The sequence below is a fragment of the Emys orbicularis genome, chromosome 1, assembly GCF_028017835.1.
Source record: "Emys orbicularis isolate rEmyOrb1 chromosome 1, rEmyOrb1.hap1, whole genome shotgun sequence".
In the NCBI taxonomy this organism is placed as follows: domain Eukaryota; kingdom Metazoa; phylum Chordata; order Testudines; family Emydidae; genus Emys; species Emys orbicularis.
In genome coordinates this window covers 216594798-216611849 of record NC_088683.1, presented here as the reverse complement: position 1 = coordinate 216611849, position 17052 = coordinate 216594798, and the positions used below count along the sequence as shown (strand labels likewise).

The 17052-nt window shown below is 45.4% G+C and overlaps 1 protein-coding gene across 1 annotated transcript in view; it reads right to left on the bottom strand.

Annotated features, from left to right (window-relative positions):
- CFAP47 (cilia and flagella associated protein 47) overlaps positions 1-17052 on the bottom strand; it is a 704026-nt gene that overhangs the window by 204919 nt on the left and 482055 nt on the right. The window contains exons 52-54 of the mRNA XM_065423211.1: positions 15290-15465; positions 11306-11413; positions 1628-1739 (exon numbers count right to left, since the gene is read on the bottom strand). Of these exons, the coding sequence (XP_065279283.1) occupies positions 1628-1739; positions 11306-11413; positions 15290-15465 (396 nt within the window). The remainder of the gene's footprint in view (positions 1-1627; positions 1740-11305; positions 11414-15289; positions 15466-17052) is intronic.

The following is a 17052-nucleotide window of genomic DNA, read 5'->3' as shown; positions in this document are numbered from 1 at the left end:
TGTGAGAAAAAATACAAAATCAGATGGTGAAAACAAAGCAGATGGGTAGTTAACCCTGAATGGTTTAATGAGGGATAAGAAAACTAAAAACAAAAAGCTGGATAAACAAATTTAATGCAAGATACCCTATAAAACCTACATCTCTTCTCCCATCGTTTTCTTTCCCCATTCTAACTCCTACAATCTTCTCAAGCTTCTGTCTTGATTGCATAGGTGCTGGAGGTGCAGCAGCACCCCCTGACTTGAAGTGGTTTCCATCATATACAGGGTTTATAGTTTGGTTCAATGGCTCTCAGCACCCCCACTATACAAATTGTTCCAGCCAGGGCCGGCTCTGGCTTTTTTGCCGCCCCAGGCAAAAAAGCCTCCGGCCGCCCCCCCCCACCCCGCGGGGGGGGGCGGAGCCTGGGGGGCGGGGAGCACCGGCGGGGGCTCCGCTCTCCCGCCGGGGGGAGGGCGGCCGGAGCCCCGGGGCGAGGGTGGCGAGCCCCGGCGGGGGCTCCGCTCTCCCCCCGGCGGCCGGGGGCAGGGCGGCCGGAGCCCCGGGGCGAGGGTGGCGAGCCCCGGCGGGGGCTCCGCTCTCCCCCCGCACCAGAGGGCTTCTGCCCGGGCCGCTGCACACTGGGGCCGGGAGCGCAGCCCAGAGGCTGCTCCAGCCCTGCAGCCCGTGGGGCAGCGTGGTGGGTCCAGGCGGAGCGGGCAGGGGCCCAGTGGGCAGCGCGGGGGCGTGGGCCGAATCTCTGCTGCTGCCGGGGAGCCCCGCGCCTCTCCCTCCCGCTTGCGGCTGCGGCTCCTTCCCGGCGGGACGCGCCCCCCGGCCTGCCGCCGGAGGGGAGGGCGGCCGGAGCCCTGGGAGGAGGGCGGCGAGCCCCGGCGGGGGCTCGGCTCCCCCCCCCCCCCCCAGGCGGCCAGAGCGCCGGGGGCAGGGCGGCGAGCCCCGGCGGGGGCTCGGCTCTCCCCCCGGCGGCCAGAGCGCCGGGGGCAGGGCGGCGAGAGGGCGGCGAGCCCCGGCTGGGGCTCAGCTCTCCCCCCGGCGGCCAGAGCGCAGGGCTCTGCCGCTCTCCCCCCGGCAGCGGGGGGGAGGGCGCGGGGGGGAGGGCGGCCAGAGCGCCGGGGGGAGGGCGGCGAGCCCGGCTGTGGCCCCGCTCTCCCCGGCGGCCCGAGCGCCGCGCCGCCCCCCTCCAGGTGCCGCCCCAAGCACCAGCTTGGTTGCCTGGTGCCTGGAGCCGGCCCTGGTTCCAGCACCACTGCTTGATTGTTCCATTTGCCTCCAACACCACCTGACTTCATGCCTTCCCAAATCAATGTTTGCCAAGCACGCTCTCTCTGCTCCTTCACAAAACTACTCCACAAAGTGCTCCACAAATGTCCACACTGTGCTCATTTTCTGATCATATTGCAGTGTTTTACATCTCTTGCCTTTAGGCTGTAAACCTCTCTAGGACAGATGCACGTATTTATATGGCACATTTAACCCTTTGTACAATTCTGCATATTCTTAATACACTACATAATTAACAACTTGTTTCATCAATAAAATTTGAAGGGACACGTCTACTATGTCCCTATTGCAAGAAGGCAAAAGGATCTTTTCAGGTGGTTTTTTTTTTTTTTTTTAAGTACTTACAGGTTTCCTTGTGTCAGTCTCTATTGAAAAATTTCCAGGATTGCTGTTGACAATTTCCAGTTCTAGGGTTTCATACGTAGGATTAAGCAGAGGGATATATATACGGACCCATCTTAAAGAAAAATAAAATCTGAGTAAGGTATTATAAATTACTAAGCTTGTTCCATTATTGCCTAATGTTAAACTTTTATGGCTTTTGCTGATTTGAAAAACAAGAATTAAGTTTCAATGTGTGTAACAGTAGTAACAAGTACTTAATAGTATTAAGAATAGTGATAAAATATATTAACTTTATGCCCGGCAATACCTGCTTGTGATTACATTAAGTAACCACCACTTCAGTTTTACTTCTGTACTCTATTCTCTCTTTGATTTACGAACTCACTCTCTAGGACTAGGACTAATTTTAGTGTCACTCATTTTAGCCATGTGGCTATTTCACAACTTTCAAAGCCGCCAGAAAGATTTGATAGCAGAAAGTAAAATGATTACATTTATACCTTACCACACATTTATAGTCCATAGACAGACTGCAGTGTCTGCCCTCAAAGAAAATAACTGCATAGAAATTAATAATAATCAGATAAATAATGATACCTGCATTTCCTTTTCCTCTAAATAATGCTAAAAAGAAGCTAGTAATTAAATGATATCTCCAATAGCTTTTGATTTACTGCCACTAAGCAGTAATTCTTCTTGATCATCTTGTAACCTTGAACATTCAAACAAGACTCCTGTACTATGGCCGCCCATTTAAAAGCAGGTTCTCCCACTCCCTCCTATTCACTCCCCTCACTGCTCCCACATGAACTGAAAGACAATGTCACTTTACACAACAGTGACACTGCTCATTACAATATAATGTCTAATCATTATATTTAAAATGTAGAGTATGGATTTTAATGAGTACAGTGACAGTCAGAGCAAAACTTGCATTACAGGGGTTGTGGGCGTGGTGGGCTTTAAATCAGCCAGCACTATACCTTGCAATCTGCATTTTTTTCTTATCCTCTTATAAGCAAATACATGGAGATAAGATGTGTTCTGTAGGATATGTTATTTTCAAAGGAAGAGATTACTAGCTATTCCAAGATTCCTATTATTCTGACCATACTACTATAATATAATAATCCCCATTTATGGGGATGTTGACCATAAATCACATGCTGGTTATAATGACAAGGGACATATAAAATAGATTCAAGGTGGATCAGTGGAAGTGGTAATTAAGGAAAAGTTTGAAAAATTTGATGCACACTTTGGTTTTGCATTCATTCAGGTCCTCCAATACAGAGATACCCATCTATTCAAAGCTATGACAGGTCAACTGCCTGATTGCGCCATATATTTTTCCCTTGGTAGAGCAAGTTAATCACATCCAAACTACAAGATTTTTTTGTAAAAAGCAATAGCCCATAAAAGGAAAGGCATTTGAATCAAATTTTATGATTGTGACCTGAGGTCCCAATCCTGCAACTTCCTCAGTGTTGTAGACGCCACCCCCTTGTATGTTAATAACGTGTTGATTTCAGTGGGGCTCCATAAAGGTCTAGCACTCCACCTGGGTACAGCAGGTTACATTGTTAGGACCTAAACCCCCAACAGCTGAAAAGCAGTTCTGTCATGCCTAACACTTACCAAGAACTCTACTAGGGGATTTCTCAGTCTCAGGGATAATCAAGAATAAATGGGAGACTTAGATATTCCCTCAGACTACTGCTTTTCAATAGAGTAGTGTTACCATGAGACAGAAGACACAAATTCTTTGATTTCCTCAAAATGAAAATGGATATATAGATACACACACACACACACATATAGATAGATTAGATAAGGAACAGACTGATGAGGGGAACAACATTTTATGAGACAATCCAAAACACTCAGTGGTTTGAGCATTGGCCTGCTAAACCCAGGGTTGTGAGTTCAGTCCTTGAGGGGGCTACTTGGGGATCTGAGGCAAAAATCAGTACTTGATCCTGCTAGTGAAGGCAGGGGGCTGGACTCGATGACCTTTCAAGGTCCCTTCCAGTTCTAGGAGATGGGATATCTCCATTAATTCCAAAGAAGCCAATAAAAAAAAAACCAACAGTTTTATGAAAGAAAAAGTGTTATTTTCCAAACTATCTGCACAATTTCAAAAGGGATGTAACACTGATCTCTACTTCTTGTAACAAAGAAACTATTTGGGGGACAGACAAACAGTACAGTGTACCAAAATACCCTTTGCTAATATTACAAAGCAGGTGTATATTTAAAATAGTATGGTACATCAATTCATAATGATCAGCTTCATTTACAACTTCATAGTGTGTAGTTTAAAATATACAGGCAACTGCTATTTGAAATATTTCAATAACATTTATTAGAATGTATTTTATTTTATAAATCTACTTCAAATTTCAGTGGCAACACATAAAATATGCATGATTTTCATTTACATTTAAACAATAAATACAATAGCTAATTGAATTAAGGGTGTCTGGAATATTCTTTCACATTAATGGCTGTAACTTGCACAGGTGCTATGACAGTTTTATAAACAGCTTCAAGATGTGTGCGTATGCACTTGTAAAGGGGCTCAATGTAAAAAGGCATTTTATAATTGCTATTTAAAATAAAAATGATCATGTCCATTTAACTAATGGAGATAATTAAATTTTAACAAGAGTTAATTGCTTTAGCTTTTGATCTATTTTTAATGACCAATATTATTTTAAATTTATCTAATTTTTCTCTATAGCCATTATAAAATATTTATTATGCATCCTGGAGCTTTAAAAATATTATTATAGTATCTTTTTTTCCTGCCTAAAAAGAATTCCTTCCTAGTAGATCAATGAGAAAAACTATGCTTTTTAATTAGGGCTGTCAAATGATTAAAAAAAGTAATCGAAATTAATCGGGGGACTTAAAAATATAGTGGTGATTAATCGCAGTTTTATTCACACTGTTAAATAAGAACAGAATACCTATTTAAATTTATTATAAATATTTTGGATGTTTTTCTACATTTTCAAATAGCTTGATTTCAATTATAGCACAGAAGACGAAGTGTACAGTGCTCACTTTATATTATTATTTTTATTACAAATATTTGCACTGTAAAAAAGATAAAAATCTACAAGTTGAAGCATGAAGGGGCATACGAACGCTTAGCATATCTGGCACGTAAATACCTACAACAGTGCTATGCAAATACCTGTTCTCACTTTCAGGTGACGTTGTAAATAAGAAGTGGGCAGCATTATCTCCTGTTAATGTAAACAAACTTGTTTGTCTTAGCAATTGGCTGAACAAGAAGTAGGACTGAATGGACTTGTACACTCTAAAATTTTACAGTGTTTTGTTTTTGAGCGCAATTATGAGAAAAAAAATTCCACATTTTTAAGTTGCTCTTTCTCTAAAGAGATTGCACTACAGCAGGAGTTCTCAAACTTCATTGCGACGCGATCCCCTTCTGACAGCAAAAATTACTACATGACCGCAGAAGGAGAGAGCCCATCCAAGTCCCACTGCCCTGTGTAAGGGTTGGCGGGGGCCAAAAGCTGAAGTCCGAGCCTTGACGCACCAGGCAGGGGGTCCAAAGCTCGAGGGTTCAGCCCCAGGCAAGGGGCCTGTAACCTGAGTCCCACTGCCCAGGGCTGAACCTGAGCCCCACTGCCCAGGGCTGAAGCCGAAGCCTGAGCCCTGCCATCCAGGTGGTGGGGCTTGGGCTTGGACCCTGGGCCCCAGCAAGTCTAATGCCATTCTTGGTGACCCCATTAAAATGGAGTCACAACCCATTTTGGGGTCACAACCCACAGTTTGAGAACCGCTGCACTACAGTACTTGTATGAGGTAAATTGAAAAATACTATTTCTTTTGTTTATCTTTTTATAGTGCAAATATTTGTAATAAAAATAATAATATAAAGTGGGCACTGTACACTTTGTATTCTGTGTTGTAACTGAAATCAATATATTTGAAAATGTAGAAAAACATCCCAAAATATTTATAATAAATTTAAATTGGTATTCTATTACTGTTTAACAGGGTGATTAAATCTGCAATTAATCACTTTTTAATCTAGTTAATTTGCTTTGCATTAGTTGCTTGAGTTAACTGTAACTGACAGCCCTAATTTTCATGTACCATTTGTGAACAGTAATTGTTAGAAATGTTTAGAGTTTATTTGAATGTCCTTCTTTATTTATTTCCTTTTAAAGCATCTCTATGTTCTGCTCCTCTGTCACAGAGTTTTTCCTACTTTTAAGAATACCATGTTAAAACACTAATATTCCCTTAAAGGGAATGTTAGGCATATTAAACTGTATTAACTGCATGTGTAAATCATATTCAAGTTGCTCACTTTGTAGGTAAGGCCCTAAATTACATCAAAAATTAATACAAGGTTGTACAAAATGTCACCCAAACTGTGAGGATATGGTCTAACACTTTCTCCAAAAAGTGGCAATGACAAATAATTTTAAAGACTTTTTTAAAAATGTAATTACTGTTGCTGTTAAAGATCATTTATCCTATGCAGATTGTAGTGGGGCAGCTGCCCCACTCCCTGAGAATTTAGGCTGCAGCAGGCCAGTGCGCCTGCGCAGAGAGACAGCCAATGAGAGAAGGGCTTATTGGGAGCCAATCGGGGCCCAGACTGGAGTCAGCCAATCAGGACCAGGCTCAGCCCTATAAAAAGGCGACTCAGCCCTATGAAAAGGCTGCTCAGGAAGGGGGCACTCAGTCTGTCCCAGGCCTTCAATAGGGGAAAGTCTGTCTCCAGAGCTGGGAGACTAGCACTTGGGACAGCGCAGTGCTGGGCAGGTCTGGGGGAGCAGAAGGGAACTCCAGCCCGGTGTCTGCCAGGCTGCAGGCCCTGAGGGGAAGGGCCTAGCCGGTGCGAGGGGCCGAAAGGGAAATGGCCTAGGGACGTGGACAGATGGAGAGAGAGAGAGAAGGAGGGCAGGATGGCTGCCACTAGAGGGTCCCTGGGTTGGGACCCAGAGTAGTGGGCGGGCCTGGGTCCCCCTCTTCCCCCTTGCCTTACACCCGGTCAACGGGAGTAGTCGTCTTGGGTTGCACCAACCCCCTGCCAAGAGGGGTGTGACTTTGGAGGTGCAGTTGCCCACATTGGCTGGGGCGCAAAGAGACAGCTAATTGACACACACACCCCCGGAAGGGGGCGAGGATGGACTAAGGGCACTGCCAGAAGGGAGTGGCTCGAAAAGGACGCCGCGAGCTGGTGAGCAACGCAGGCTCAGACGCCAACCGAGGGTGAGACGACGGACAGGACAACACCAGGAGAGGGCGCTCCACTGGACTGAGCTAATTCCCAGAGACAACCAGCAGGAGGCGCCAGGTGGTGAGTCCCAACCTTGTCACACAGATCCATAAAAAAATAAATATGTTCTATTATTATTATTAAACTTACATGGAACTTTACAAACAGACATGCTACCTAATTTAAAGGCCTTGATTCAGCTAAGCATTTAAGCTATTCATCTGACTCCTTACTAATACAAGGAATTCTATTACGTTTAAAGTAGCTATACCCATGAATATGGCTTTGCAGGTATGGGACAAAACATGGGATAGCAGTTCAGGAAGTGGAGAGTATAGATAGATTATTCATGAAGAGAAAAAATAGGACAGGATTTCTGGAAGAAGTAAATTTGAGGAGAGCACTGAGGAGGGCCTTTGCTGGACCGAAAGTAGGGGGCAGCATGAAGCCAGGAATATGAAAAAGAGAAAAAGGTTAAAGCAAGGAAAGAGGGTTGAGAAGTGTGCTGCAAGCTATTTTAATCCATTTTGTTAGAGTTTATATCACATATAATGTCTACTACTGTTTATTTGTTTGCCTTTACTTTATTTAAAAAATCAGCTCCTTCACCATTCCTCTTATGTTGTTCTCCTATGCTGCATGGGTGTCCTATGCAGGTGTGTTCATCTATCACTGTGAAGGGACTAGAATCACATACACTTGCTTGTAAAGTAACACAAAATTTAATTTGAAAGTAGAATCTTGGAAGTCAATGAATTTTAAATAATATTTCTGACAGGCATGTGTTGTACTTAACAGTGCTAATCCTCTCCAATGCATACTTTCATTATGCATGCATACTAAAGTAGAAATTGCCATAGTGGAGCGGACCAATTGTCCATGTAGGCTTGTGTGAAACAGTTGTCAATGCCAGATGCTTCATGTGAAAGAGCATAAACTCCTTATCATATACCTAATTGTGCAAGTCTGTACCAAGAGAGAAGATTTATATTTGATCACAAGTGGTGGTAAGCGTTAGATCTGAAACCTGAGGATGCACAGACTTTGCAATTTTATCCTATCAAAGAATAACTGCAAAGGCTATTCTCAGTCATATTAATCCCTCCTGCTGCAACTCGTACACAGTTTGTTAACTGAAAGGTTTTTAAAGCTACTGATTTAAACATTATGCCAAAACATTAAAAACATTTATGTATTAAAAGATATGTAAAGGAGTAGCTATGGTATTTTACACATATATTTCCTTTCAGTTCATCTATCCATTTACCCATAATGTAGACCAGGGGTCGGCAACGTTCGGCACGCGGCTCGCCAGGGTAAGCACCCTAGCGGGCCAGGCCAGTTTATTTACCTGCTGACGCGGCAGGTTCGGCCGATCGCGGCCCCCACTGGCCGCGGTTCGCCATCCCGGGCCAATGGGCGTGGCGGGAAGCCGCGGCCAGCACATCCCTCGGCCCGCGCTGCTTCCCACCGCCCCCATTGGCCCGGGACGGTGAACCGCGGCCAGTGGGGGCCGTGATCGGCCGAACCTGCTGCGTCAGCAGGTAAATAAACTGGCCCGGCCCGCTAGGGTGCTTACCCTGGCGAGCCGCGTGCTGAAAGTTGCCGACCCCGATGTAGACAGACAAAATGTCACTTTACCCTTAAGTTAATATTATAAACCTTGGACCCTTAAGTTATTATAAACTCTTTCAACACACACATCACTAATCATATACACAGGTGCGGGAACTAGGGGTGCGGGGGTGCTGCAGCACCCCCAGGTTTCACTGTGAGAAGTTGGCCGGTGCTGGTGCTGCCAGAAGCATATACATGCTTTACAGCAGAAGTCCCCAATCTGTGCGGCGTGCCCCCCAGGGGATTGCTGAGGAACATTTTGGGGGGCGCAGGTGAGGTTCGGGTCAGTCCCTGGGGAATGGGGAGGGAGCACCACCCAGCTCCACTCCTGGCCCCAGCCTGGCTACTGGCCCCGACTGCCAGTCCAGGGGCTCTGCTCCTGACTCTGCCACTGAGTATTGGCTGCACAACCCGTGGCCAGAGCTCTGATCCCGGCCCCACATCCGGGGTCCCAGCTGCCAGTGGCCCCGCACCCAGGGCTCCACTCCCACCCCCACACGCGGGGTCCCGGTTTCTGCTGGCCCTGCACCCTGGGGCTCTGCTCCCACCCCCAGCTATGGTCTAAACCAGGCCCCCCTTACTCCTCTCCATGCCCCCCCCTTCCCGGAGCCACAGCCCGCTCCTGGCCCCAGCTCTGGGGAGGCGTGGACAGGGTAAGGAGAGGGCACGAGGTAATTGGGGAACAGGGGCTTTCAGCTCCCCCACTGTAAAAAGTATGCCAGCACCACTGATCATACAGTTGACATAGCTAAAGATAACACATAAATCACCAACACATGAGTCTAGGTTTTCGAAAGTGTACAACATCCAGCAGCTCCCATTGTTGAAGAGAGCTTCTACGTGCTGAGCACTTTTGAAAATTTGGCCCCAGTTGTGGGTGCTGAAAGCTTTTGAAAACCTGACCCTAAAAGCTGCAAGTATGTTTTGAGAGTCAAATTATGTTGTGGGAATGTAAGGTGAAATTTTATAGGAGGAACAAGACAAGAGGATCACTACTACATACAGCCTCCGGAGATGCACCTCCCGAACAGTAGCAGAGTTCATGCACACCTGTAAGGTCTGCAGGAAAGAAGCTTCAGTACTTCACATCTCTGGAGGTGAGAAGAAGATAAGCAGTGTTCACAATTTATAAAATGGGCCACTTGGGAAGGTCCATGATTAGGAAAGGAAAGTCCTATACAACTTAACAGAGAATGGTACCTTTCCATAGAGCGTTTAAGACAACCTGTAGAATTCTATAGTATTGTAGCCAATTACTTCATTTTATTATCCACTTATCATTGCGTTATTCAGTGTTATGGTCAACTCATATGCTATATCATATATAATCAATGTATGCTAAATAGATTTAAATTGTAGGATTATAGGAGTACAAGATTGACAAGTGTTTAGGAGTGATGTGTGTGTATTAGGTATATAAGTAAAGCATGGCTGGAATGCAAGGCCTACAGGCTGAGCGCTCGAAGATTTTAACATAACCATACTAGGCTGATTTATACCTGCCTCTGGAGATTTCCATTACTTGCATCTGAAGAAGTGAGGTTCTTACCCACGAAAGCTTATGCTCCCAATACTTCTGTTAGTCTTAAAGGTGCCACAGGACCCTCTGTTGCTTTTTACAGATTCAGACTAACACGGCTACCCCTCTGATACTTGACATACTAGGCTGTAGTTTTAGAATGCTTGACATGAGAGGGTGACTTAATAATAACCCTGTGACAGTAAGGTTGCAAGATTACTGTAAAAGATGATGTTATGGGTGATGTTACGAAAAAAAAGACTGCACCATACCACAAAGTACTTTCCAAGACACAAGACACCTAACTGTAACATCATGGAATGTCCTGCTTTGACTGCAGGTTACCATGGATGCATGTTGTGAGTAGATGCTAATGAGGATAAAGGGAACTAAGGAACAAGCTATGAAAAAAGGGCAATATTTATGGGATGTGGAAGTACACATAAGGAAAAGAGAGTTGAAACACTCATGCATATGAATAAGGTGTGCAGCATGATCAGAATAACAATGTAAAAGAAGTACCCTGGTTGGGCAAAAGTGGGAAGACCCCAAGTGAAACCCGAGCAGGAACCATCCCTCTATCGATGATCATCTGTTGAGATATCCATCAGACCCTAAAATATATTTGAGGATGTGAGTATGACTAGTCTTAGGCATTGCATGAGTTTTTGTAGGATTTATACATGCATGGGTAATTTTAACTTTACTTGTTGTTTCAATAAAACTTGTAGTACAGATAAGACTTTGTATTTGTGGTTGTGTCTGCGGTCACTATCCTTGGCCTTTGTGTGTTCCTGGAGTCTGCAAAATTGAGAAAAGCACCAGAGGTGATATTCACTCTCTTGAGCTTGAAACTGTAGCAACAGGAGCTGAACACAAGGTAGTTTAATTCAAAATTACTAAATTCAATTTAAGTAAGAAAAAGGCTACCATATGGATAACTTGCTACTAAATTCTGCAGCTGTTTAAGAGAAATTTATAGAGGCCTCTAATTAGTTTAATTCCAATTAAATTACCCTTCCACAAGCAGAATTCAATATGTATCATAATATATTAAAGACACAATCTGTGAAGATCCTGACTGTACAAGTTTGACTCTTATTACTAGGGCAGCTAGGTGCTATGGTAACGCAAATAATAATAATATGGTACATGTACATCTGTATAACTAGATCTAGATGTAATCTGCTATAATTCCAGAATGCGTACTTGTTTGTATGTTTTATATTAGGTATTGATACCAAGGAACAAATTAAATTGATGCTGTACTTACTTTCCAAGCTCACATTCTATTTCAGGTAATGTAGTTGGCAATGGTTTCTCTGAAGTCAGCTTCAGTGCATACCAAAACTCCCCAACCATCTCCGACTGGAATATAATACTGAAGACAGAGAGATAAACAAGTTTCACCTGAGATGTGTTTTTGTATAATGTCCAGATTGATAAAAGCACAAATTACAATTTTAGAAAAAATGAGTTCAACAAAGTGACCCCTTTGATAACTAGTAGAATTTTCCACTAAGAGTCCTATACAGCTCCATAGATACGGTAGCATCTGGATATACCCATCACAAATGAACAGTGATCTTTACGGAGATCCATGGGCAATCAACAGCCTTCATCTTTCTTAACTTTTCAGTTGAATAATGGCAGTTTTTATATTAAAAGCAGAAAAACTAGAATACATTTCCAACTTGAACTTATAGGAGAAAATTTTAATTTAATTCAAATGTCACAGCAGTTTGCTACTAGATGTTTGGAGACCTGCTATATCATCTAAAAAATAAAATAGGGAGACATCATTATTCCATTTTAAAAGGAAAATACTTTTAAAAACTAAGAGATCAAAACTGAAGCATCTATAAGAACATGACAAATGGATATGTTTCAATGGCGTATTCATTATTCTACAATCAAATCTTGTCAGGATTGAAAGTTATTTGTTGCTATGTGAGATACTTAGAGTAGTGTATTTTTGTGGCAGGCATTTTAACACATTCCATTCTTATTACAGATTTGTTTTTCTATTTCTCATTTTGTGGCCAGGAGAATCACAAAAATAAGTTAAATAAAATTACAGTAAACACATTAAACTATTCCAACATAGCTAAAAATACAACGTGCAAACCTGAGCTGCATGAAGGATCAGCTCCTGTTTAAAACAAAGAGACATGAGTTCTGATTTATGCCTTTATAGAAACTATGAGGCAGACTGTTCACTGTGGCCACTTTACACTGCACCCCTAGCATAAACTGGCTTTGAACTCCGCATTAACTGGCTGGGGAAGATTACTCAAGTGTAAAGATGATAGCAGAGCCACCATAAGGGATTTTTATATATATCTTACCCTGGCGAGCCGCGTGCCAGCACATCGCTCACCCGCGCCGCTTCCCGCCGCCCCCATTGGCCCGGGACGGCAAACCACGGCCAGTGGGGGCCGTGATCGGCCAAACCTGCCACATCAGCAGGTAAATAAAACTGGCCCGGCCCGCCAGGGTGCTTACCCTGGCGAGCCGCGTGCCAAACGTTGCTGACCCCTGATAGGTACATATATATATATATATATATATATATATATGTACCTATCTCATAGAACTGGAAGGGACCCTGAAAGGTCATCAAGTCCAGCCCCCTGCCTTCACTAGCAGGACCAAGTACTGATTTTACCCCAAATCCCTAAGTGGCCTCCTTGAGGATTGAACTCACAATCCTGGATTTAGCAAACCACTGAGCTTTCCCTCCACCCCCCAGTTGCTGGCATAAACATGGTAAAGAGGCAGTAGCCTGGCTGCACTTGCCATGCCAATTTCTGACTGCATTTTCAGACCCTCAGAGCTGTTTGTCAGTGATTTAATTTAGGGCAGACCTCAGGTTGCTCTAGCACAGGGGTCGGCAACGTTCGGCACGCGGCTCGCCAGGGTAAGCACCCTAGCGGGCCGGGCCAGTTTATTTACCTGCTGACGCGGCAGGTTCGGCTGATCGCGGCCCCCACTGGCCGCGGTTCGCCATCCCGGGCCAATGGGGGTGGCGAGAAGCGGCACGGGCCAAGGGATGTGCTGGCTGCAGATTCCCGCCACCCCCATTGGCCCGGGACGGCGAACCGCGGCGAGTGGGGGCCGTGATCGGCCGAACCTGCCACGTCAGCAGGTAAATAAACTGGCCCGGCCCGCTAGGGTGCTTACCCTGGCGAGCCGCGTGCCGAAAGTTGCCGACCCCTGCTCTAGCATGACACAGGGAGACCAGCTTTGCACAGAGCTACAACAGGATCAGGGTAGTGCAAAAGTTACACCACCTTTGCACATGCCCCCTTGGCCTGCATGCTGCAGATCAGCTGAAACCAAGAACTGCCCCATAGATCTGTCAAGTTAAAAGCACGTATCTTATCTTGTTATCTGAAAATTATGAATTTGAAAAAATACTACACCAGAGTATTCTGACACAGCAAAATAAAGTATATTTTTATTCTCAGCTTTCAGAAATTATCAGTTCTGTATCTTGTCTCTGAAAATTTTACTAGAATGTTAACAGTGGTCATTTCTATAAAACTATAGCCTCTGAAAGCTGTAGTGCAATAATACTTGGCAGTATTCTGTTCTTGGGAAAATCAATAAGAACAGATTGAACAATTGCTTTTGGGACTGCTTATTTTGGTGAACTTCAGCCAACTAATGCTTAATTAACAATGCCCTGAGAAAAACTCTTACAATTCTGCAGTGTTCAGCAGCCTGCCTTTACTAGTTCAGCTGAGAACTATGATCAGTGGCAGCCAAGACCAAAAGGTCATCAGTCTTATCACTGGTAATTATCATACTGTACAGACTCTTCTGAGTTTCCAATGTGGTGAAACATCTTTAATTTAAATCTTCTCCATATTCATTAAGAAGATCATTTCTAATTAATGGAGATTTCTCAAGCTAAATAGATTTTCATGAAGACTGATAAAGGGTTCTTCACCTGCAGGGCCGGCTCTGGCTTTTTTGCCGCCCCAGGCAAAAAAGCCTCCGGCCGCCCCCCCCCACCCCGCGGGGGGGGGCGGAGCCTGGGGGGCGGGGAGCACCGGCGGGGGCTCCGCTCTCCCGCCGGGGGGAGGGCGGCCGGAGCCCCGGGGCGAGGGTGGCGAGCCCCGGCGGGGGCTCCGCTCTCCCCCCGGCGGCCGGGGGCAGGGCGGCCGGAGCCCCGGGGCGAGGGTGGCGAGCCCCGGCGGGGGCTCCGCTCTCCCCCCGCACCAGAGGGCTTCTGCCCGGGCCGCTGCACACTGGGGCCGGGAGCGCAGCCCAGAGGCTGCTCCAGCCCTGCAGCCCGTGGGGCAGCGTGGTGGGTCCAGGCGGAGCGGGCAGGGGCCCAGTGGGCAGCGCGGGGGCGTGGGCCGAATCTCTGCTGCTGCCGGGGAGCCCCGCGCCTCTCCCTCCCGCTTGCGGCTGCGGCTCCTTCCCGGCGGGACGCGCCCCCCGGCCTGCCGCCGGAGGGGAGGGCGGCCGGAGCCCTGGGAGGAGGGCGGCGAGCCCCGGCGGGGGCTCGGCTCCCCCCCCCCCCCAGGCGGCCAGAGCGCCGGGGGCAGGGCGGCGAGCCCCGGCGGGGGCTCGGCTCTCCCCCCGGCGGCCAGAGCGCCGGGGGCAGGGCGGCGAGAGGGCGGCGAGCCCCGGCTGGGGCTCAGCTCTCCCCCCGGCGGCCAGAGCGCAGGGCTCTGCCGCTCTCCCCCCGGCAGCGGGGGGGAGGGCGCGGGGGGGAGGGCGGCCAGAGCGCCGGGGGGAGGGCGGCGAGCCCGGCTGTGGCCCCGCTCTCCCCGGCGGCCCGAGCGCCGCGCCGCCCCCCTCCAGGTGCCGCCCCAAGCACCAGCTTGGTTGCCTGGTGCCTGGAGCCGGCCCTGTTCACCTGTGTTTAGTGAAGTAATTTTAGTTTAGTTCCCTTTCTGCAGAAAGATGACTCCAGGTCACTCCTTTTATGGCAAGTGACAAAATTAACAATTCATGTGAAGTCCATATTTTGAGATAGATTTTCTGATATTAAAGTAATATCATAAGAAAATGTACACACAACTCAAGTGATATCCATCAAAGAATTGCCATCAGCCATCAGAATTATTCAAAGAAACTGGCAGGTGTGTGTAGAATATATCTAATGTTAAAAAAGTAATACAGAGAACACAAAATATTTCTAAGTAACATTCTAGGGTCAAGGAGTTATTGTAGGGTCTAGTGACAATATTTTTACTGAATATTATAAAGCACATATACATGTTAACATTCTGCATCTTACCTTCCTTCTGAAGTGCCAGTACTAGCTGGGGAATATTTTACTTCATAGGACAGAGTTTCTTTTGGCTGAAGAACAAGAATTGTTTCTCCACTAAGTGCAGCACCCATTAACACTACATCTAACTGTAGAGTTTCAGGTGTAGGATTAGTGATGGGAATTTCAATGCCAATGGTATCCTAGAAACACAAAATGAATGAATTATAGGACTTTCACTGTCAAAGTTTGTTAAAGATGATGTAAGGAAGATGCTTCTACATTAATTGAACTGAATGGCACATAGGCCATATTTAATTTGATAAATTAACATAGTGTAAATGCACCAAGAGGCAGCAGTAGCCAATCGCCCAATCATAAGTCACTTCTTGTTCCATCTAGGGTGACCAGATGTCCTGATTTTAAAGGGACAGTCTCGATTTTTGGGTCTTTTTCTTATATAGGCTCCTATTACCCCCCACCCCAGTCCCGATTTTTCACATTTGCTGTCTGGTCACCCTAGTTCCATCTAGTAATCAGGGGTTATCAAACTCTCCAGCCAACCCTCCCCGCCAATATGCCATGTAGTCTACCAAGGCCCGTCTTACATTATAAAGCTAGCCAGCACCCTATCATTGCAGAGAGAGCTAGTGCAGCCCCAAGTGACCTCTCAAGGTCACTTGCAAGGTTTCTGCAAGGCTCCTCCCTCTTCATTTTTAAGTCCCATCATAATGCTTTACATGGTAAAAAACTAAAATCCAACCCCACTTTGCTATCTCTCTTCTTTAACCCCTATTTTCTTGTCTATCTTTCAACTGTGAACTCTTCGGGCAAAGAGTATCCTTTCTCAAATGTCCAGAAAGCACATAGCATATCATGGGAACTACCAAAACTAAATAATATATAATGATACCAAAACCAAGATGGAGACAAACTGTGGCCTGGATAGATCTACATTTACACCCCTGTATTGGATACCTACAACATGACTAGAAGTCCAGGAGAGGAAGCAGATTCCACAGAACTGTTATGTTTCCCTCTTGGGCTGCTTTTGGAGCTCTGCAACAATGCACTTCATCTTATTTCAAGTATCTTCAGGGGTCATGGCTAAGCCACAAATGAGCAAATAGTAAGTTTGGCCCTATGTACTTTATACACAAGCTTTATTCTACATCAAAGATGAAATATTTCATCTGGGTAGGGATGGAGTATTTTATTCAAAGAGGTCCACTCTTTGCTGGTTTTTACATGTATCGCACACACTTTCTCCAAACCATGTCCCTTTTTCTAGTACTGCTCTCGCTCATAAAAAACATGTTCCTATTTTCTGTCGTTCTCCAACCAAAGGCTGTCAATGTGCAGCACATTCTCTTTTTTGTACATAAGACAATGTGACTCTCAGAACAGAATCTGGCCCACAGCTTGAAGTACAAAAATTGGAATCCTACCTTAATATGAAATAAGACAAAAACAGAACAAAATATCTGAGAAAATGAAAAGATAGTAAAATTTTAGCATGAAATATTTTACATCCCACTCTCAGCTGCTTATCCCTACATTGCACTTGCCTATAATTTAATACATTCCTTTACATTTACAAAAAATGGCTGCTGGAGTTGAACACACATAAAATGAATTTAACATTCTACAGATGGTAGGATTACACCAACAGTTCAAATCATTCAAGTGCCTTGCATCAGGAAGATGCAATTTAAATTTGCAATAAAATACTTTAAAGCTCAGATTAATAGTTTTTAGTGGTTTAAACAAATTTCTAAATGTATTTGCTA